The 21,422-nt window shown below is 55.8% G+C and overlaps 1 protein-coding gene across 1 annotated transcript in view; it reads right to left on the bottom strand.

Moving 5' to 3' along the window:
* The window catches only part of spns1 (SPNS lysolipid transporter 1, lysophospholipid), a 176,255-nt gene that overhangs the window by 79,621 nt on the left and 75,212 nt on the right, over nt 1-21,422 (bottom strand). Inside the window, exons 4-7 of the mRNA XM_072484166.1 lie at nt 17,015-17,166; nt 12,505-12,571; nt 9,673-9,815; nt 6,902-7,054 (exon numbers count right to left, since the gene is read on the bottom strand). Coding sequence (XP_072340267.1) covers nt 6,902-7,054; nt 9,673-9,815; nt 12,505-12,571; nt 17,015-17,166 — 515 coding nt within the window. The remainder of the gene's footprint in view (nt 1-6,901; nt 7,055-9,672; nt 9,816-12,504; nt 12,572-17,014; nt 17,167-21,422) is intronic.

The raw sequence follows: 21,422 nt of genomic DNA, 5'->3' as shown, positions 1-21,422 counted from the left end.
ATCAGGTCCCCCCTCAACCTCCGTCTTTCCAACGAAAACAATCCTAATCTACTCAACCTTTCTTCATAGCTAGCACCCTCCATACCAGGCAACATCCTGGTGAACCTCCTCTGCACCCTCCCGAAAGCATCCACATCCTTCTGGTAATGTGGCGACCAGAACTGCACGCAGTATTCCAAATGTGGCCTAACCAAAGTCCTATACAACTGTAACATGACCTGCCGACTCTTGTACTCAATACCCCGTCCGATGAAGACAAGCATGCTGTATGCCTTCTTGACCACTCTATCGACCTGCGTTGCCATCTTCAGGGTATAATGGACCTGAACTCCCAGATCTCTCTGTACATCAATTTTCCCCAGGACTCTTCCATTGACCGTATAGTCCGCTCTTGAATTGGATCTTAAGGTGAAGGAACCTTTAGGGAGCAGTGACCACAATATGATAGAATTTACCCTGCAGTTTGAGAGGGAGAAGCTGTAATCAGATGTAACAGTATGACAATTAAATAAGGGTAATTACAAAGACATGAGGGAGGAGCTGGCCAGAGTTTATTGGAGAAGGAGCCGAGCAGGGAAGACAGTGGAACAGCAATGGCAGGAGTTTTTGGGGGTTATTAGGGAGGCACAACAGAAATTCATCCCAAGGAGGAGGAAACATGCTAAGGGGAGGACAAGGCATCCATGGCTGATGAGGGATGTCAAGGACAGCTTAAGGCTAAAGGAAAAGCATACAAAGTGGCGAAGTTAGTGGGAAACCAGAGGATTGGGAAGCCTTTAAAAGCGAGTAGAGAACAACTAAAAAATCAATAAGGGGGGAGAAGATGAAGTAGGAGTGCAAGCTAGCCAGTAATATAAAGGGAGATAGGAAGAGATTTTTCCAATATATAAAAGGTAAGAGAGAGGCAAAAATAGACATTGGACCATTAGAAAATGTGGCTGGAGAAGGAATAATAGGATCAAAGAAATGGCAGAGGAACTGAATAGTTACTTTACATCAGTCTTCATGGTGGAAGACACTAGTGGGATGCCAGAGCTCCAGGAGAACCAGGGGGCAGAGGTGAGTGCAGTGACCATTACTGAGGAGGGGGTTCTGGGGAAACTGAAAGGTCTGAAGGTGGATAAGTCACCTGGACCGGATGGACTACACCCCAGGGTTCTAAAAGAGATAGCTGAGGAAATTGTGGAACCATTGGTGGTGGTCTTTCAGGAATCACTGGAGGCAGGAAGGGTCCCAGAAGACTGGAAAGTGGCTAATGTAACACCCCTGTTTAAGGGAGGGAGGCAGAAGACGGGAAATTATAGGCCGGTTAGCCTGACTTTGGTCATTGGTCAGATTTTAGAATTTGTTATTAAAGATGAGATCGCGGAGTACTTGGAAGTGCATCGTAAAATAGGACTGAGTCAGCACGGCTTTGTCAAGGGGAGGTCGTGTCTGACAAATCTGTTCGAATTCTTTGAGGAGGTAACAAGAAAGTTAGACAAAGGAGAACCAGTGGACGTGATTTATCTAGATTTCCAGAAGGCCTTTGACAAGGTGCCGCATAGGAGACTGTTAAATAAGTTAAGAGCCGATGGTGTTAACGGTAAGATCGTGGCATGGATAGAGGATTGGCTGACTGGCAGAGAGTGGGGATAAAGGGGTATTTTTCAGGCTGGCAGCCGGTGACTAGTGGTGTGCCTCAGGGGTCTGTGCTGGGACACAACTTTTCACAATATACATAAACGATCTGGAAGAAGGAAGTGAAGGCACTGTTGCTAAGTTTGCAGATGATACAAAGATCTGTAGAGGGACAGGTAGTATTGAGGAAGCGGGGGGCTGCAGAAGGACTTGGACAGGCTAGGAGAGTGGGCAATGAAGTGGCAGATGGAATACAATGTGGAAAAGTGTGAGGTTCTGCACTTTGGAAGGAGGAATCTCGACACAGACTATTTTCCAAATGGGGAAATGCTTCAGAAATCAGAAGCACAAAGGGACTTGGGAGTCCTTGTTCACGATTCTCTTCAGGTTAACGTGCAGGTTCAGTCGGCAGTTAAGGCGGCAAATGCAATGTTAGCATTCATGTCGAGAGGGCTAGAATACAAGACCAGGGATGTACTTCTGAGGCTATATAAGGCTCTGGTCAGACCCCATTTGGAGTATTGTGAGCAGTTTTGGGCCCCGTACCTAAGGCCTTGGAAAGAGTCCAGGGGAGGTTCACAAGAATGATCCCTGGAATGAAGAGTTTGTCGTATGAGGAACGGTTGAGGACTCTGGGTCTGTACTCGTTGGGAGTTTAGAAGGATGAGAGGGGATCTTATTGAAACGTACAAGATACTGCGAGGCCTGGATAGAGTGGACGTGAAGATGTTTCTACTTGTAGGAAAACGTAGAACCAGAGGACACCATCTCAGACTAAAGGGACGATTCTTTAAAACAGAGATGAGGAGGAATTTCTTCAGCCAGAGGGTGGTGAATCTGTGGAACTCTTTGCCGCAGAAGGCTGTGGAGGCCAAATCACTGAGTGTCTTTAAGACAGAGATAGATAGGTTCTTGATTAATAAGGTGATCAGGGGTTATGGGGAGAAGGCAGGAAAACGGGGATGAGAAAATATCAGCCATGAGTGAATGGCGGAGCAGACTCGATGGGCCGAGTGGCCTAATTCTGCTCCTCTGTCTTACGGTCAATGAGCTGAAGGTCTCACTGAATCAGTGACTGGCTTTATTTAAACCTCAACATTTTTATTCATGGGTTAAATGTTCCTTGTGATGTTGGAAGACCCTTGCAGAGCTCCCTCAGCAAAGGCACTCCGACAGTGCGGCACTCTCTCAGCACTCACCTTCCGACAGTACGGCTCTCCCTCAGCACTGACCCTCTGACAGTGCGGCGCTCCCTCAGCACTGACCCTCCGACAGTGCGGCACTCCCAGCACTGACCCTCCGACAGTGCGGCGCTCCCTCAGCACTGACCCTCCAACAGTGCGGCACTCCCTCAGCAGTGACCCTCCGACAGTGCGGCACTCCCAGCACTGACCCTCCGACAGTGCGGCGCTCCCTCAGCACTGACCCTCCAACAGTGCGGCACTCCCTCAGCACTGACCATCCGACAGTGCGGTGCTCCCTCAGTACTGACCCTCCGACAGTGCGGCGCTCCCTCAGCGCTGACCCTCCGACACTCCCTGAGCACTGACCCTGCGACAGTGCGGTGCTCCTTCAGTACTGACCCTCCGTCAGCGCGGTGCTCCCTCAGCACTGACCCTCCAACAGGGCAGCGCCCCCTCAGCACTGACCTTCCAACAGTGCGGCGCTCCCTCAGCACTGACCCTCCGACAGTGCGGCGCTCCCTCAGCACTGACCCTCCGACAATGCGACGTTCCCTCAGTACTGACTCTCCGACAGGGCAACGCCCCCTCAGCACTGACCGTCCGACAGTGCGTCACTCCCTCAGCACTGACCCTCCGACAGTGCGGCGCTCCCTCAGCGCTGATCCACCGACAGTGCGGTGCTCCCTCAGTACTGACCCTCCGACTGTGCGGCGCTCCCTCAGCCCTGACCCTCCGACAGTGCGGCGCTCCATCAGTACTGACCCTCCGACAGTGCGGCGCTCCATCAGTACTGACCCTCCGACAGTGCGGCGCTCCCTCAGTACTGACCCTCCGACAGTGCGGCGCTCCCTCAGCACTGACCCTCCGACAGTGCGGTGCACCCTCAGCACTGACCCTCCGACAGTGCGACGCTCCCTCAGCACTAACCTTCCGACAGTGTAGCGCTCCCCCAGTACTGACCCTCTGACAGTGCAACGCTCCCTCAGCATTGACCCTACGACAGTGTGGTGCTCCCTCAGTACTGACCCTCCGGCAGTGCAGCGCTCCCTCAATTCTGACCCTCGACAGTGTGACGCTCCCTTAGCATTGATCCACTGACAGTGTGGCGCTCCCTCAGTACTGACCCTCCGACAGTGCGGCACTCCCTCAGTACTGACCCTCCCACAGTGCGGCGCTCCCTCAGCACTGACCCTCCGACAGTGCGGCGGTCGCTCAGTACTGACCATCTGACAGTGCGGTGCTCCCTCAGCACCGACCCTCGGCAGTGCGGAGCTCCCTCAGTACTGATACTCCACAGTGTGACGTTCCCTCAGTACTTACCCTCCAACAGTGCGGCACTCCCTCAGTACTGATCCTCCCACAGTGCGGCGTTCCCTCAGCGCTGACCCTCCGACAGTGCGGTGCTCCCTCTGCACTGACCCTCCGAATGTGCGGTGCTCCCTCTGTACTGACCCTCCGACAGTGCGACGCTCCCTCAGTACTGATCCTCCGACAGTGCACCGCTCCCTCAGCACCAACCCTCCGACACTGCGGCGCTCCCTCAGCACTGACCCTCCGACAGTGCGCCGCTCCCTCAGCACTGACCCTCCGACAGTGCGCCGCTCCCTCAGCACTGACCCTCCGACAGTGCGGTCTCCCTCAGTACTGACCCTCGGAAAGTGCGCCGCTCCCTCAGCACTGACCGTCTGACAGTGCGGCGCTCCCTCAGTACTGACCCTCCAACAGTGTCATGCTCCCTCAGTACTGACCCTCGGAAAGTGCGCCGCTCCCTCAGCACTGACCGTCTGACAGTGTTGATTTATTTTAATCCCTGTAACCTTCGTGTGACTCACAGGCATCAGAGGTTACTGAGCAAATGTTGGCTACCACGCTCGACTTGTTACCATGGGAAGGTGTGCTGGCGATATGGGATTGCGGAGGATGTGTTGACAAGTGTTCAGGCCTGGTACCTCCGACGACCCAGCAGGAAGATTTCAGCCCCTCAGGAGCCTGTCACAGAAACAGAAGGAGGCCATTCAGCCCCTCTCGAGCCTGTTACAGAGAAACAGAAGGATGCTATTCAGCCCCTCTCAAGACTGTTACGCAGGCACAAGAGGAGACCCATTCAGCCCCTCTCGAGTCTGTTACCCAGGAACAGGAGGAGGCCCATTCAACCCCTCTCGAGCCTGTTACACTGGAACAGGAGGAGGCCCATTCAGCCCCTCTCGAGCCTGTCACACAGGAACAGGAGGAGGCCCATTCAGCCCCTTCTCGAGCCTGTCAAAGGAACAGGTGGATTTTCAGCCCGCTTTTGAGCCTGTCCTGCCACTGAGTGTAGTTGTGACTGATCTCCATCTTTACTCCATCCACCCATCTTTGCCCCCTAACCCCTTGCTCAACCCAACACCTGGAGCTTCCCCTCCAAGCCTCACACTGTTCTGACTTGGAAATATATCGGCCGTTCCTTCACTGTCGCTGAACTCGCTGCCCAACAGCACAGTGGGTGAACCTACACCACACGGGACTGCAGCGGCTCACCCACCACCCTCACAACGGGCAATTAAATGCTGGGCCTGGCCACTGATGCCCCACACCCACCGATTACTCCCTCGATCTTGAAAATTTCCATCAAATCCTCCCGTCCAACTGAATTCCAGGGAACACAAAGCTGGGTTTGTCCATGAGCTCTGTGAGATTCCTCCTGTTTCCCCAAACAATATCCTAAACCCAATAACCAGCTGCAACCACCACACATCGGGATGTCGGGATGATGCTCAAATCCGGGAACCCTCTTTTTCCTGGTCCAGCCAAGACGTTTTTGAAAAACTGCTGCCACGAAGGTTTTCTGCACTGCCTTGCCTCCAAGACTTAGAAGCGCGTTTGCTGCAGACTTGGCCTTCAGGCATGGTGGCTGGAAACTGTCCTGTCCACTATCTCAGAACGTGAGATGGTAAATGCCCATCGTCCTTCTCAGGGCATTTATACCTTTGTTGTTCTTTGATTACGCATCAAAACATACATAAGGAAATAGAAGCAGGAGGCTATTCAGCCCTTCGAGCCTGCTCTGCCATTCATTAGGATCATGGCTGATCATCAAGTTCAAAACCCTGATCCTGCCTTCCCCCCATATCCCTTGGTCCCTTTAGCCCCAAGAGCTATATCTAATTCCTTCCTGAAATTACAAAACGTTTTGGCCTCAACTACTTTTTGTGGCCGTGAATACCACAGATTCACCACTCTCTGGGTGAAGAAATTTCTCCTCACCTCAGTCCCAAAAGGTTTACCCCTTATCCTCAAACTATGACCCCTAGTTCTGGACTCACCATCGGGAACATTCTTTCCGAATCAACCCGGTCTAATCCTGTTAAAACTTTGTAAGTTTCGATGAGACCCACTCTCACTCTTCTAAACTCCAATGAATATAACCCAAACCGACTCGTATCACAGTCCTGCCATCCCTGGAATCAGTCTGGTAAACCTTCGCTGCGCTCCCTCCATAGCAACAACATTCTTCCTCAGACAAGGACACCAAAACTGCCCACAATACTCCAAGTGTGGCCTCACCTACACAACTGCAGCAAGAGATGTCTATTCCAATGCCTTCTGTATTCGGCTGTCTCTCTCACTTATCAGCTTCCCTGACTGCACATTAACACAGGCGTATCTCAGGGACCTTCCCAATTGTCTATAATCTGCTTCTCCGTAAACTATTCAAGCTTGATTATTATCTAAACTGCCGTTCTAAACTCGCTAGTGGGAGATCCACAGACCAATTGAGGCCCCTTTGAACACTGTCCACTGCTGTCTCCAGTCAGATTCATGGCGACAGTCCACATCACCGCACAGCAGAGTTGTGGGGTGGGAGGGAGAGGTCAGAAAAGAGGTTCGAGCGAGCTCGTGACCTGGAAGGTTCTGCCAGAAAGGGCGGTGGAAGCGGATTCAGTAGGAACGCTCAGGAAGTGGAAGGTGGAGGACAAAAGAGGAAGGGTTACCAGGCACGGGCTGTGTCGAAACAGTGCCCTGGGCGTTGTCCGGACGGGCCAATGGTGCGCAGGCTCAACACCAGCCAGGGCATCTGGGCCGTGGGGGAAATCTGTGCGCGGGACCGAAAAAGCTACCTGTCGAAAGAGTTGCATGTCCCCTTGGTACAGGGTTGCATGGTGCCCTGCACCACCTGGGCACGGAACAGGTACGCAGGTGCCCAGAGAGCCAGGGTTCCGGTAACGAATGCCACTGAGGTGAAGCCCAGGGAGGAGAGCAGGAAGCTGTAGCTGTGGAGGAGGGAGAAATAGGGAAGGAGGGAGGTAGAGGGAGTGGAAGAGTGAGAGAGAGAGAGAGAGGGCTGTCAGTCAACAGGCTCAGACACACACTCCAATCACCAGCACAAAAAGAACAAAATAAAAATTAGGAAGCAACCGGGTGTCACAGTGCGTTAGATACACTGTCCTTTCCCCCTCTGGGACCGGGTGTCACAGTGTGTTGGATACACTGTCCTTTCCCCCTCTGGGACCGTGTGTCACAGTGTGTTAGATACACCGTCCTTTCCCCCTATGGGACCGAGTGTCACAGTGTGTTAGATACACTGTCCTTTCCCCCTCTGGGACCGGGTGTCACAGTGTGTTAGATACACTGTCCTTTCCCCCTCTGGGACAGTGTCACAGTGTGTTAGATACACTGTCCTTTCTCCCTCTGGGACTGGGTATCACAGTGTGTTAGATACACTGTCCTTTCCCTCTCTGGGACCGGGTGTCACAGTGTGTTAGATACACTGTCCTTTCCCCCTCTGGGACAGTGTCACAGTGTGTTAGATACACTGTCCTTTCTCCCTCTGGGACTGGGTATCACAGTGTGTTAGATACACTGTCCTTTCCCTCTCTGGGACCGGGTGTCACAGTGTGTTAGATACACTGTCCTTTCCCCCTCTGGGACTGGGTGTCACAGTGTGTTAGATACACTGTCCTTTCCCCCTCTGGGACTGGGTGTCACAGTGTGTTAGATACACTGTCCTTTCCCCCTCTGGGACCGGGTGTCACAGTGTGTTAGATACACTGTCCTTTCCCCCTCTGGGACCGGGTGTCACAGTGTGTTAGATACACTGTCCTTTCCCCCTCTGGGACAGTGTCACAGTGTGTTAGATACACTGTCCTTTCCCCCTCTGGGACCGGGTGTCACAGTGTGTTAGATACACTGTCCTTTCCCCCTCTGGGACTGGGTGTCACAGTGTGTTAGATACATTGTCCTTTCCCCCTCTGGGACCTGGTGTCACAGTGTGTTAGATACACTGTCCTTTCCCCCTCTGGGACCGGGTGTCACAGTGTGTTAGATACACTGTCCTTTCCACCTCTGGGACCGGGTGTCACAGTGTGTTAGATACACTGTCCTTTCCCCCTCTGGGACCGGGCCTCACAGTGTGTTAGATACACTGTCCTTTCCCCCTCTGGGACCGGGTGTCACAGTGTGTTAGATACACTGTCCTTTCCCCCTCTGGGACCGGGTGTCACAGTGTGTTAGATACACTGTCCTTTCCCCCTCTGGGACTCGGTGTCACAGTGTGTTAGATACACTGTCCTTTCCCCCTCTGGGACCGGGTGTCACAGTGCGTTAGATACACTGTCCTTTCCCGTTCTGGGACTGGGTGTCACAGTGTGTTAAATACACTGTCCTTTCCCCCACTGGGACTGGGTGTCACAGTGTGTTAGATACACTGTCCTTTCCCCCTCTGGGACCGGGTGTCACAGTGTGTTAGATTCACTGTCCTTTCCCCCTCTGGGACCGGGTGTCACAGTGTGTTAGATACACCGTCCTTTTCCCCTCTGGGACTGGTTGTCACAGTGTGTTAGATACACTATCCTTTCCCCCTCTGGGACCGGGTGTCACAGTGTGTTAGATACACGGTCCTTTCTCCCTCTGTGACTGTGTGTCACAGTGTGTTAGATACACTGTCCTTTCCCCCTCTGGGACTGGGTGTCACAGTGTGTTAGATACACAGTCCTTTCCCCCTCTGGCACCGGGTATCACAGTGTGTTAGATACACTGTCCTTACCCCTTCTGGGACTGGGTGTCACAATGTGTTAGATACACTGTCCCTTCCCCCTCTGGGACCGGGTGTCACAGTGTGTTAGATACACTGTCTTTACCCCCTCTGGGACTGGGTGTCACAGTGTGTTAGATACACTGTCCTTTCCCCCTCTGGGACCGGGTGTCACAGTGTGTTAGATACACTGTCCTTTCCCCCTCTGGGACCGCGTGTCACAGTGTGTTAGATACACTGTCCTTTCCCCCGCTGGGGCTGGGTGTCACAGTGTTAGATACACTGTCCTTTCTCCCTCTGGGACAGGGTCACAGTGTGTTAGATACACCGTCCTTTCCCCCTCTGGGACTGGGTGTCACAGTGTGTTAGATACACTGTCCTTTCCCCCGCTGGGGCTGGGTGTCACAGTGTTAGATACACTGTCCTTTCTCCCTCTGGGACAGGGTCACAGTGTGTTAGATACACTGTCCTTTCCCTCTCTGGGACTGGGTGTCACAGTGTGTTTGACACGCTGTCCTTTCCCCCTCTGGGACCGGGTGTCACAGTGTGTTAGATACACTGTCCATTCCCCCTCTGAGACCGGGTGTCACAGTGAGTTAGATACACTGTCCTTTCCCTCTCTGGGACTGGGTGCCACAGTGTGTTAGATACACTGTCCTTTCCCCCTCTGGGACCAGGTGTCACAGTGTGTTAGATACACTGTCCTTTCCCCCTCTGGGACTGGGTGTCACAGTGTGTTAGATACACTGTCCTTTCCCCCTCTGGGACAGTATTACAGTGTGTTAGATACACTGTCCTTTTGCCCGGTCTCTAGTGGAGTGGGGAATGGGGCTGTAACAGAATGAAACCAACACTTACTTTGAGCAGAGATCTTTCACGTCAGTTAACCAGGATGTGTAGACGAGTGCCCGTTCTGACCCTCGCTCCAATGCTCCCCTTGGAGGCTCTGTCACCACAAATACCAGCAACAACACAGCAATCAGCCCCAGAGCTGGAGTCACCTAAAGGGGCAGGGGGGAGACAAATACACAGTAGTGAGGGTCAGTTCTGAGGGAGCGCCGCATTGTCGGAGGGTCAGTACTGAGGGAGCCCTGCACTGTCAGAGGGTCAGTACTGAGGGAGCACCGCACTGTCGGAGGGTCAGTACTGAGGGAGCGCCGCGCTGTCGGAGGGTCAGTACTGAGGGAGTGCCGCTCTGTCGGAGGGTCAGTACTGAGGGAGCACCGCACTGTCAGTGGGTCAGTACTGAGGGAGCGCCGCACAGTCGGAGGGTCAGGACTGAGAGAGCACCACACAGTCGGAGGGTCAGGACTGAGAGAGCACCGCACTGTCGGAGGGTCCGTACTGAGGGAGCCCTGCAGTGTCAGAGGGTCAGGACTGAGGAAGCCCTGCACTGTCTGAGGGTCAGGACTGAGGGAGCGCCGCACTGTCGGAGGGTCAGGACTGAGGGAGCACCGCACTGTTGGAGGGTCAGGACTGAGCGAGCACCGCACTGTCGGACGGTCAGTACTGAGGGAGCCCTGCACTGTCTGAGGGTCAGGACTGAGGGAGTGCTGCACTGTCGGAGGGTCAGTACTGAGGGAGCCCTGCACTGTCTGAGGGTCAGGACTGAGGGAGTGCTGCACTGTCTGAGGGTCAGGACTGAGGGAGTGCTGCACTGTCGGAGGGTCAGGACTGAGGGAGCACCTCACTGTCGGAGGGTCAGGACTGAGCGAGCACCGCACTGTCGGACGGTCAGTACTGAGGGAGCCCTGCAGTGTCAGAGGGTCAGGACTGAGGGAGCCCTGCACTGTCTGAGGGTCAGGACTGAGGGAGTGCTGCACTGTTGGAGGGTCAGGGCTGAGGGAGACTCCTTCTCTGTAGCAAAGCAGTTGCATATGTAAGGAACAAGTCAACAAGTAACAAGAATTGTGAACAATATCCCATCCTGCACCTGAGAGGGGAGAGGATATGACAACACGTGACCCGAAAGGGTAGTCAAGGCGAATTAGGGCGATATATTTAAGTCGGGGTTAGATAAAGATGAGAGCTTGTCCTCTCCCGACCAGGCTGTGAACTTTAAAACATGCGGAGCGACACAGGTTCAGGATAAGGAGGCGGCCATTTTGGACTGAGCTGAAGAGAAATGTCTTGCTAAGAGGACTGTCAACCTTTGGAATTCACAACCTCGGAGGGTTATTGGCGCTCAGTTATGGAGTATGTTTCAGACTGAGGCAAAGAGAGCTTTTAGAGGTCTAGTTTGAGGTCTATGGTAACGGCAGCGTTGCCGATGGCTCCGAGTAGGTATTCAGGGAGCCCAATGGTGTAGTCCACGGTGAAGATATGGAATCAGCTGAGGAGGCATTTTAGGGTGGAAGGGATGTCGGTGCTAACGCCGCTGTGCGAGAATCATGGGTTTGAGTCGGGGGGGCCGGGGGGGGGGGATGGATAGTGAATACAGGAGGTGGAGGAAGTGGGGCTGGTCAAGGTGAGGGATCTGTATTTGGAGGAAGGGTTCGCTAGTCTTGGGAGCTAAGAAATGAATGAAAAATGAAATGAAAATCGCTTATTGTCACAAGTAGGCTTCAATGAAGTTACTGTGAAAAGCCCCTAGTCGCCACATTCCGGCGCCTGTTCAGGGAGGCTGGTACGGGAATTGAACCGTGCTGCTGGCCTGCCTTCGTCTGCTTTAAAAGCCAGCGATTTAGCCCTGTGCTAAACCAGCCCCTCTGGTTGGGAGAGGGTAGAGCTGCCGAGGGGGAGTGGATTCAGGTATCTGCAGGTTAGAGACTTTGCCCGAAAGGTCTGGTGGGGGTTCCCTAGGTTGCCGGGATACACCCTGCTGGAGTGACTGCTGCTTCCGGAGTGGAAGGGGAGGGAAGAATTGGGGATATATACAAGTGGCTGGGGGAGCAGAGAGGCGAGCGGGTGGTGAAGATCAAGGAGAAATGGGAAGCGAAGTTGGGAGGGGAGTATGGAGTGAGGCACTGCGAAGGGTAAACGGGATGTCCTCTTGTGCAAGGATGAGCCTGATACAGTTTAAGGTGGTGCACAGAGTGCATAGGTCTCGGGCGAGAATGAGTGGGTTCTTTCAGGGGGGAGGTGAGTGTGAGAGGTGATGGCGGGGGCCAGCGAATCACGCGCACATGTTTTGGGGTTGTGAAAAATTGGGAAGATTCTTGGTGGGAATGTTCGCGGTCTTAGCCAGGATAGTGGAGGAGGAGGTGGAGCCGGATCCTTTGGTGGCGATATTTGGGGTATCAGAGAAGCCGGAGCTCATGGAGAGGAGGAAGGCCGATGTCGTGGCCTTCGCCTCGCTGATTGCACGGCGGCGAATTTTGCTGGAGTGGCGGTCGGCATCGCCACCGGGGGTGGCGGCTTGGTTGGGTACGACTTCCTGAGGTTACAGAAGATAAAGTATGAGCTAAGGGACTCAGCAGGAGGGTTTGAGGAAAGGTGGGGGATGATTGTGACCGTATTTGAGGAGCTGTCTGTGTACAGACTGTATAGTTGATTGCTGGGAAGTGTGTTTCCCGGGGTGTTTATTTATTGTAACCTGTTTTGATACATGTTTGTAATAAAATACATTTTAAAAAAGAGAGAGCTTTTCGAGTCTAATCGAGAGATACGGGGAGTGGTCAGGAGAGTGGGGCTGAGACAGGAGAACAAAACACAAGGAGAGGGTGGAGGCAAGATCATAGAGAGTCTCACCCTCAGTGCCCAATGCCAATCGTCTGCGATGTCTGCCACTTTCGATCCCACTATATATCCCAAGCCGCTGGATGGAGAAGGGGGAGGAGGAGGCAAAGAAAAAGGTGAAATAACTAAAGGCTGAAACCATCGACATGTCCCAATTCCAAAAATGTCTTTCCTGTCAGAACCGTAATATATAGAACACCCTCATGGTCTGTCCCCATCAAACACTCCCAGGACAGGTACAGCACGGGGTTAGATACAGATTAAAGCTCCCTCTACACTGTCCCCATCAAACACTCCCAGGACAGGTACAGCACGGGGTTAGATACAGAGTAAAGCTCCCTCTACACTGTCCCCATCAAACACTCCCAGGACAGGTACAGCACGGGGTTAGATACAGATTAAAGCTCCCTCTACACTGCCCCCATCAAACACTCCCAGGACAGGTACAGCACGGGGTCACATACAGAGTAAAGCCCCCTCTACACTGTCCCCATGAAACACTCCCAGGACAGGTACAGCACGGGGTTAGATACAGAGTAAAGCTCCCTCGACACTGTCCCCATCAAACACTCCCCGGACAGGAACAGCACGGGGTTAGATACAGAGTAAAGCTCCCTCTACTCTGTCCCCATGAAACACTCCCAGGACAGGTACAGCACGGGGTTAGATACAGAGTAAAGCTCCCGCTACACTATCCCCATCAAACACTCCCAGGACAGGTACAGCACGGGGTTAGATACAGAGTAAAGCTCCCGCTACACTGTCCCCATCAATCACTCCCAGGACAGGTACAGCACGAGGTTAGATACAGAGTAAAGCTCCCTTTACACTGTCCCCATGAAACACTCCCAGGACAGGTACAGCACGAGGTTAGATACAGAGTAAAGCTCCCGCTACACTGTCCCCATCAAACACTCCCAGGACAGGTACAGCACGGGTTTAGATACAGAGTAAAGCTCCCTCTACACTGTCCCCATCAAACACTCCCAGGACAGGTACAGCATGGGGTTAGATACACAGTAAAGCTCCCGCTACACTGTCCCCATCAAACACTCCCAGGACAGGTACAGCACGGGGTTAGATACAGAGTAAAGCTCCCTCTACACTGTCCTCATCAAACAATCCCAGGACAGGTACAGCATGGGGTTAGATACACAGTAAAGCTCCCGCTACACTGTCCCCATCAAACACTCCCAGGACAGGTACAGCACGGGGTTAGATACAGAGTAAAGCTCCCTCTACACTGTCCCCATGAAACACTCCCAGGACAGGTACAGCACGGGGTTAGATACAGAGTAAAGCTCCCGCTACACTGTCCCCAACAAACACTCCCAGGACAGGTACAGCACGAGGTTAGATACAGAGTAAAGCTCCCTCTACACTGTCCCCATGAAACACTCCCAGGACAGGTACAGCACAGGGTAAGATACAGAGTAAAGCTCCCGCTACACTGTCCCCATCAAACACTCCCAGGACAGGTACTGCACGGGTTTAGATACAGAGTAAAGCTCCCTCTACACTGTCCCCATCAAACACTCCCAGGACAGGTACAGCATGGGGTTAGATACACAGTAAAGCTCCCTCTACACTGTCCACAGCAAACATTCCCAGGACAGGTACAGCACGGGGTTAGATACAGGGTAAAGCTCCCTCTACACTGTCCCCATCAAACACTCCCAGGACAGGTGCAGCACGGGGTTAGATACAGAGTAAATCTCCCTCTACATTGTCCCCATCAAACACTCCCAGGACAGGTACAGCACGGGGTTAGATACAGAGTAAAGCTCCCTCTACACTGTTCCCATCAAACACTCCCAGGACAGGCACAGCACGGGGTTAGATACAGAGTAAAGCTCCCTCTACACTGTTCCCATCAAACACTCCCAGGACAGGCACAGCACGGGGTTAGATACAGAGTAAAGCTCCCTCTACACTGTCCCCATCAAACACTCGCTAAACAGGTACAGCACGGGGTTAGATACAGAGTAAAGGTCCCTCAACACTGTCCCCATCAAACACTCGCTAAACAGGTACAGCACGGGGTTAGATACAGAATAAAGCTGCCTCTACACTGTCCACAGCAAACATTCCCAGGACAGGTACAGCACGGGGTTAGATACAGGGTAAAGCTCCCTCTACACTGTCCCCATCAAACACTCCCAGGACAGGTGCAGCACGGGGTTAGATACAGAGTAAATCTCCCTCTACATTGTCCCCATCAAACACTCCCAGGACAGGTACAGCACGGGGTTAGATACAGAGTAAAGCTCCCTCTACACTGTTCCCATCAAACACTCCCAGGACAGGCACAGCACGGGGTTAGATACAGAGTAAAGCTCCCTCTACACTGTTCCCATCAAACACTCCCAGGACAGGCACAGCACGGGGTTAGATACAGAGTAAAGCTCCCTCTACACTGTCCCCATCAAACACTCCCAGGACAGGTAAAGCACGGGGATTAGATACAGAGTAAAGCTCCCTCTACACTGTCCCCATCAAACACTCCCAGGACAGGTACAGCACGGGGTTAGATACAGAGTAAAGCTCCCTCTACACTGTCCCCATCAAACACTCCCAGGACAGGTACAGCACGGGGTTAGATACACAGTAAATCTCCCTCTACTCTGTCCCCATCAAACACTCCCAGGACACGCACAGCACGGGGTTAGATACAGAGTAAAGCTCCCTCTACACTGTCCCCATCAAACACTCCCAGGACAGGTACAGCACGGGGTTAGATACAGAGTAAAGCTCCCTCTACACTGTCGCCATCAAACACTCCCAGGGCAGGTGCAGCATGGGGTTAGATACAGAGTAAAGCTCCCTCTACACTGTCACCATCGAACACTCCCAGGGCAGGTACAGCATGGGGTTAGATACAGAGTAAAGCTCCCTCTACACTGTACCCATCAAACACTCCTAGGACATGGCAGCACGGGGTTAGATACACAGTGAAGCTCCCTCGACACTGTCCCCATCAAACACTACCAGGACAGGTACAGCACGGGGCTAGATACAGAGTAAATCTCCCTCTACACTGACCCCATCAAACACTCCCTGGACAGGTACAGCACGGGGTTAGATACAGAGCAAAGCTCCCTCTGCACTGTCCCCATCGAACACTGCCAGGACCCATACAGCACGGGGTTAGATACACAGTAAAGCTCCCTCTACACTGTCCCCATCAAACACTCCCAGGACAGGTACAGCACGAGGTTAGATACAGAGTAAAGCTCCCTCTACACTGTCCCCATGAAACACTCCCAGGACAGGTACAGCATGGGGTTAGATACAGAGTAAAGCTCCCTCTACACTGTCCCCATGAAACACTCCCAGGACAGGTACAGCGCGGGGTTAGATACAGAGTAAAGCTCCCGCTACACTGTCCCCATCAAACACTCCCAGGACAGGTACAGCACGGGTTTAGATACAGAGTAAAGCTCCCTCTACACTGTCCCCATCAAACACTCCCAGGACAGGTACAGCATGGGGTTAGATACACAGTAAAGCTCCCGCTATACTGTCCCCATCAAACACTCCCAGGACAGGTACAGCACGGGGTTAGATACAGAGTAAAGCTCCCGCTACACTGTCCCCATCAAACACTCCCAGGACAGGTACAGCACGGGGTTAGATACAGAGTAAAGCTCCCTCTACACTGTCCCCATGAAACACTCCCAGGACAGGTACAGCACGGGGTTAGATACAGAGTAAAGCTCCCGCTACACTGTCCCCATCAAACACTCCCAGGACAGGTACAGCACGAGGTTAGATACAGAGTAAAGCTCCCTCTACACTGTCCCCATGAAACACTCCCAGGACAGGTACAGCACGGGGTTAGATACAGAGTAAAGCTCCCGCTACACTGTCCCCATCAAACACTCCCAGGACAGGTACAGCACGGGGTTAGATACAGAGTAAAGCTCCCTCTACACTGTCCTCATCAAACACTCCCAGGACAGGTACAGCATGGGGTTAGATACACAGTAAAGCTCCCACTACACTGTCCCCATCAAACACTCCCAGGACAGGTACAACACGGGGTTAGATACAGGGTAAAGCCCCCTCTACACTCTCCCTATCAAACATTCCCAGGACAGGTACAGCATAGGATTAGATACAGAGTAAAGCTCCCTCTACACTGTCCCCATCAAACACTCCCAGGACAGGTACAGCACGGGGTTAGATACAGAGTAAATCTCCCTCTACATTGTCCCCATCAAACACTCCCTGGACAGGTACAGCACGGGGTTAGATACAGAGTAAAGCTCCCTCTACACTGTCCCCATCAAACACTCCTAGGACAGGTACAGCACGGGGTTAGATACAGAGTAAAGCTCCCTCTACACTGTCCCCATCAAACACTCCCAGGACAGGTACAGCACGGGGTTAGATACAGAGTAAAGCTCCCTCTACACTGTCCTCATCATACACTCCCAGGACAGGTACTAAACGGGGTTCGATACGGAGTAAAGCCAGTGGCTCACTGTGACAATTTGGCTCCACCCTGAATGCCACATACCTGCCAACGGGGATTGCAAAGTAGAAGATGGATAACATGCGGCTCCTGACGTCTCCCACAAAGAGGTCTGCGATGATCGTGGGGGCAATGGTGGAATAACTGGCTTCTCCGATACCCACCAGGCCCCGGGTGAAGAGCAGAGCCCAGAAATACTGAGGGAGAGAGAGGGAGACAGTGTGTGAGTGAGAGAGAGATGCCAAAAGCAAGAGAAGAGAGAGGGAGGAGACAGGGAGAGAGAGAGACGGGGGGGAGAGAGAGAGACGGGGGGGGGAAGAGAGAGAGACGGGGGGGAGAGAGAGAGACGGGGGGGAGAGAGAGAGACGGGGGGGGAGAGAGAGAGACGGGGGGAGAGAGAGAGACGGGGGGGAGAGAGAGAGACGGGGGGAGAGAGAGAGACGGGGGGGAGAGAGAGAGACGGGGGGGAGAGAGAGAGACGGGGGGAGAGAGAGAGACGGGGGGGAGAGAGAGAGACGGGGGGGAGAGAGAGAGACGGGGGGGAGAGAGAGAGACGGGGGGGAGAGAGAGAGACGGGGGGGAGAGAGAGAGACGGGGGGGAGAGAGAGAGAAGGGGGGGAGAGAGAGAGACGGGGGGGAGAGAGAGAGACGGGGGGGAGAGAGAGAGACGGGGGGGAGAGAGAGAGACGGGGGGGAGAGAGAGAGACGGGGGGGAGAGAGAGACGGGGGGAGAGAGAGACAGGGGGGAGAGAGAGAGACGGGGGGGAGAGAGAGACAGGGGGGAGAGAGAGAGACGGGGGGGAGAGAGAGAGACGGGGGGGAGAGAGAGACGGGGGGGAGAGAGAGACAGGGGGGAGAGAGAGACAGGGGGGAGAGAGAGAGACGGGGGGGAGAGAGAGAGACGGGGGGGAGAGAGAGAGACGGGGGGAGAGAGAGAGAGACAGGGGGGAGAGAGAGAGACGGGGGGGAGAGAGACGGGGGGGGAGAGAGAGAGAGTCGGATGGGGAGAGAGAGAGAGGGACGGGAGAGAGAGCGAGAGAGAGAGAGACGGGAGAGAGAGAGAGATGGGAGAGAGAGACTGGGAAGAGAGAGAGACTGGGAAGAAAGAGAGACTGGGAAGAGAGAGAGACTGGGAAGAGAGAGAGAGGGGCTGGGGGGGGAGAGGGAGAGAGAGACGGGGGGAGGGAGAGAGAGACGGGGGAGGGAGGGAGAGAGAGGAGGGAGGGAGAGAGAGGAGGGAGGGAGAGAGAGGAGGGAGGGAGAGAGAGGAGGGAGGGAGAGAGAGGAGGGAGGGAGAGAGAGAGGCTGGGGAGGGAGAGAGAGAGGCTGGGAAGGGAGAGAGAGAGAGAGACTGGGGAGGGAGAGAGAGAGAGAGAGACTGGGGACAGAGAGAGAGAGACTGGGAGGGAGAGAGAGACTGCGAGGGAGAGAGAGAGACTGCGAGGGAGAGAGAGAGAGAGAGAGAGAGAGAGACTGGGGAGAGAGAGAGACTGGGGAGGTGTGGGAGTGAGGGGTATGGGGTGGTGTGGGAGTGAGGGGTACGGGGCGGTGTGGGAGTGAGGGGTATGGGGCGGTGTGGGAGTGAGGGGCGGTGTGGGAGTGAGGGGTATGGGGCGGTGTGGGAGTGAGGGGCGATGTGGGAGTGAGGGGGAGGGGCGGTGTGGGAGTGAGGGGTAGGGGCGGTGTGGGAGTGAGGGGTAGGGGCGGTGTGGGAGTGAGGGGTATGGGGCGGTGTGGGAGTGAGGGGTAGGGGCAGTGTGGGAGTGAGGGGTATGGGGCGGTATGGGAGTGAGGGGTAGGGGCAGTGTGGGAGTGACGGGTAGGGGCGGTGTGGGAGTGACGGGTAGGGGTGGTGTGGGAGTGAGGGGTAGGGGCGGTGTGGGAGTGATGGGTAGGGGCGGTGTGGGAGTGAGGGGTAGGGGCGGTGTGAGAGTGAGGGGCGGTGTGGGAGTGAGGGGTATGGGGCGGTGTGGGAGTGAGGGGTAGGGGCGGTGTGGGAGTGAGGGGTATGGGGCGGTGTGGGAGTGAGGGGTATGGGGCGGTGTGGGAGTGAGGGGTAGGGGCGGAGTGGGAGTGACGGGTAGGGGCGGTGTGGGAGTGAGGCGTATGGGGCTCTGTGGGAGTGAGGGGTATGGGGCGGTGTCGGAGTGAGGGGTAGGGGCGGTGTGGGAGTGACGGGTATGGGGCGGTGTGGGAGTGAGGGGTAGGGGCGGTGTGGGAGTGAGGGGTATGGGGCGGAGTGGGAGTGAGGGGTATGGGGCGGTGTGGGAGTGAGGGGTGGTGTGGGAGTGAGGGGTATGGGGCGGTGTGGGATTGAGGGGTAGGGGCGGTGTGGGAGTGAGGGGTATGGGGCGCTGTGGGAGTGAGGGGCGGTGTAGGAGTGAGGAGTAGGGGCGGAGTGGGAGTGAGGGGTAGGGGCGGTGTGGGAGTGAGGGGTATGGGGCGTTCTGGGAGTGAGGGGTAGGGGCGGTGTGGGAGTGAGGGGTATGGGGTGGTGTGGGAGTGAGGGGCGGTGTGGGAGTGAGGGGTCGGGGCGGAGTGGGAGTGAGGGGTATGGGGCGGTGTGGGAGTGAGGGGTATGGAGCGGTGTGGGAGTGAGGGGTATGGGGCGGTGTGGGAGTGAGGGGTTTGGGGCGGTGTGGGAGTGAGGGGCGGTGTGGGAGTGAGGGGCGGTGTGGGAGTGAGGGGTAGTGGCGGAGTGGGAGTGAGGGGTAGGGGCGGTGTGGGAGTGAGGCGTATGGGGCGGTGTGGGAGTGAGGGGTAGGGGCGGTGTGGGAGTGAGGGGTAGGGGTGGTGTGGGAGTGAGGGGTAGGGGCGGTGTGGGAGTGAGGGGTAGGGGCGGTGTGGGAGTGAGGGGAAGGGGTGGTGTGGGAGTGAGGGGTAGGGGCGGTGTGGGAGTGAGGGGTATGGGGCGGCGTGGGAGTGAGGGGTATGGGGCGGTGTGGGAGTGAGGGGTAGGGGCGGTGTGGGAGTGAGGGGTATGGGGCGGAGTGGGAGTGAGGGATCTGGGGCGGTGTGGGAGTGAGGGGTAGGGGCGGTGTGGGAGTGAGGGGTATGGGGCGGTGTGGGAGTGAGGGGTGGTGTGGGAGTGAGGGGTATGGGGCGGTGTGGGAATGAGGGGCGGTGTGGGAGTGAGGGGTAGGGGCGGTGTGGGAGTGAGGGGTAGGGGCGGAGTGGGAGTGAGGGGTATGGGGCAGTGTGGGAGTGAGGGGTATGGGGCGATGTGGGAGTGAGGAGTATGGGGCGGTGTGGGAGTGAGGGGTAGGGGCGGAGTGGGAGTGAGGGGTAGGGGCGGTGTGGGAGTGAGGGGTGGTGTGCGATTGAGGGGTAGGGGCGGTGTGGGATTGAGGGGTAGGGGCGGTGTGGGAGTGAGGGGTAGGGGCGGTGTGGGATTGAGGGGTAGGGGCGGTGTGGGAGTGAAGGGCGGTGTAGGAGTGAGGAGTAGGGGCCGAGTGTGAGTGAGGGGTAGGGGCGGTGTGGGAGTGAGGGGTAGGGGCGGTGTGGGAGTGAGGGGTATGGGGCGGTGCGGGAGTGAGGGGCGGTGTGGGAGTGAGGGGTCGGGGCGGAGTGGGAGTGAGGGGTATGGAGCGGTGTGGGAGTGAGGGGTATGGGGCGGTGTGGGAGTGAGGGGTTTGGGGCGGTGTGGGAGTGAGGGGCGGTGTGGGAGTGAGGGGCGGTGTGGGAGTGAGGGGCGGTGTGGGAGTGAGGGGTAGTGGCGGAGTGGGAGTGAGGGGTAGGGGCGGTGTGGGAGTGAGGGGTATGGGGCGGTGTGGGAGTGAGGGGTAGGGGCGGTGTGGGAGTGAGGGGTATGGGGCGGTGTGGGAGTGAGGGGTGGTGTGGGAGTGAGGGGTAGGGGCGGTGTGGGAGTGAGGGGTAGGGGCGGTGTGGGAGTGAAGGGGTGGTGTGGGAGTGAGGGGTATGGGGCGGTGTGGGAGTGAGGGGTATGGGGCGGTGTGGGAGTGAGGGGTATGGGGCGGTGTGGGAGTGAGGGGTAAGGGCGGTGTGGGAGTGAGGGGCGGTGTGGGAGTGAGGGGTATGGGGTGGTGTGGGAGTGAGGGGTATGCGGCGGTGTGGGAGTGAGGGGTAGGGTCGGTGTGGGAGTGAGGGGTATGGGGCGGTGTGGGAGTGAGGGGTAGGGGTGGTGTGGGAGTGAGGGGTATGGGGCGGTGTGGGAGTGAGGGGTAAGGGCGGTGTGGGAGTGAGGGGCGGTGTGGGAGTGAGGGGTATGGGGTGGTGTGGGAGTGAGGGGTAGGGGCGGAGTAGGTGTGAGGGGTATGGGACGGTGTGGGAGTGAGGGGTATGGGGCGGTGTGGGAGTGAGGGGTAGGGGCGGAGTGGGAGTGAGGGGTAGGGGCGGTGTGGGAGTGAGGGGTAGGGGCGGAGTGGGTGTGAGGGGTAGGGGCGGTGTGGGAGTGAGGGGTATGGGGCGGTGTGGGAGTGAGGGGTAAGGGCGG

The sequence above is a fragment of the Scyliorhinus torazame genome, chromosome 19 (genome assembly GCF_047496885.1).
Source record: "Scyliorhinus torazame isolate Kashiwa2021f chromosome 19, sScyTor2.1, whole genome shotgun sequence".
NCBI classification, from domain to species: Eukaryota; Metazoa; Chordata; class Chondrichthyes; order Carcharhiniformes; family Scyliorhinidae; genus Scyliorhinus; species Scyliorhinus torazame.
This window is presented reverse-complemented; position numbering and strand designations above follow the sequence as displayed.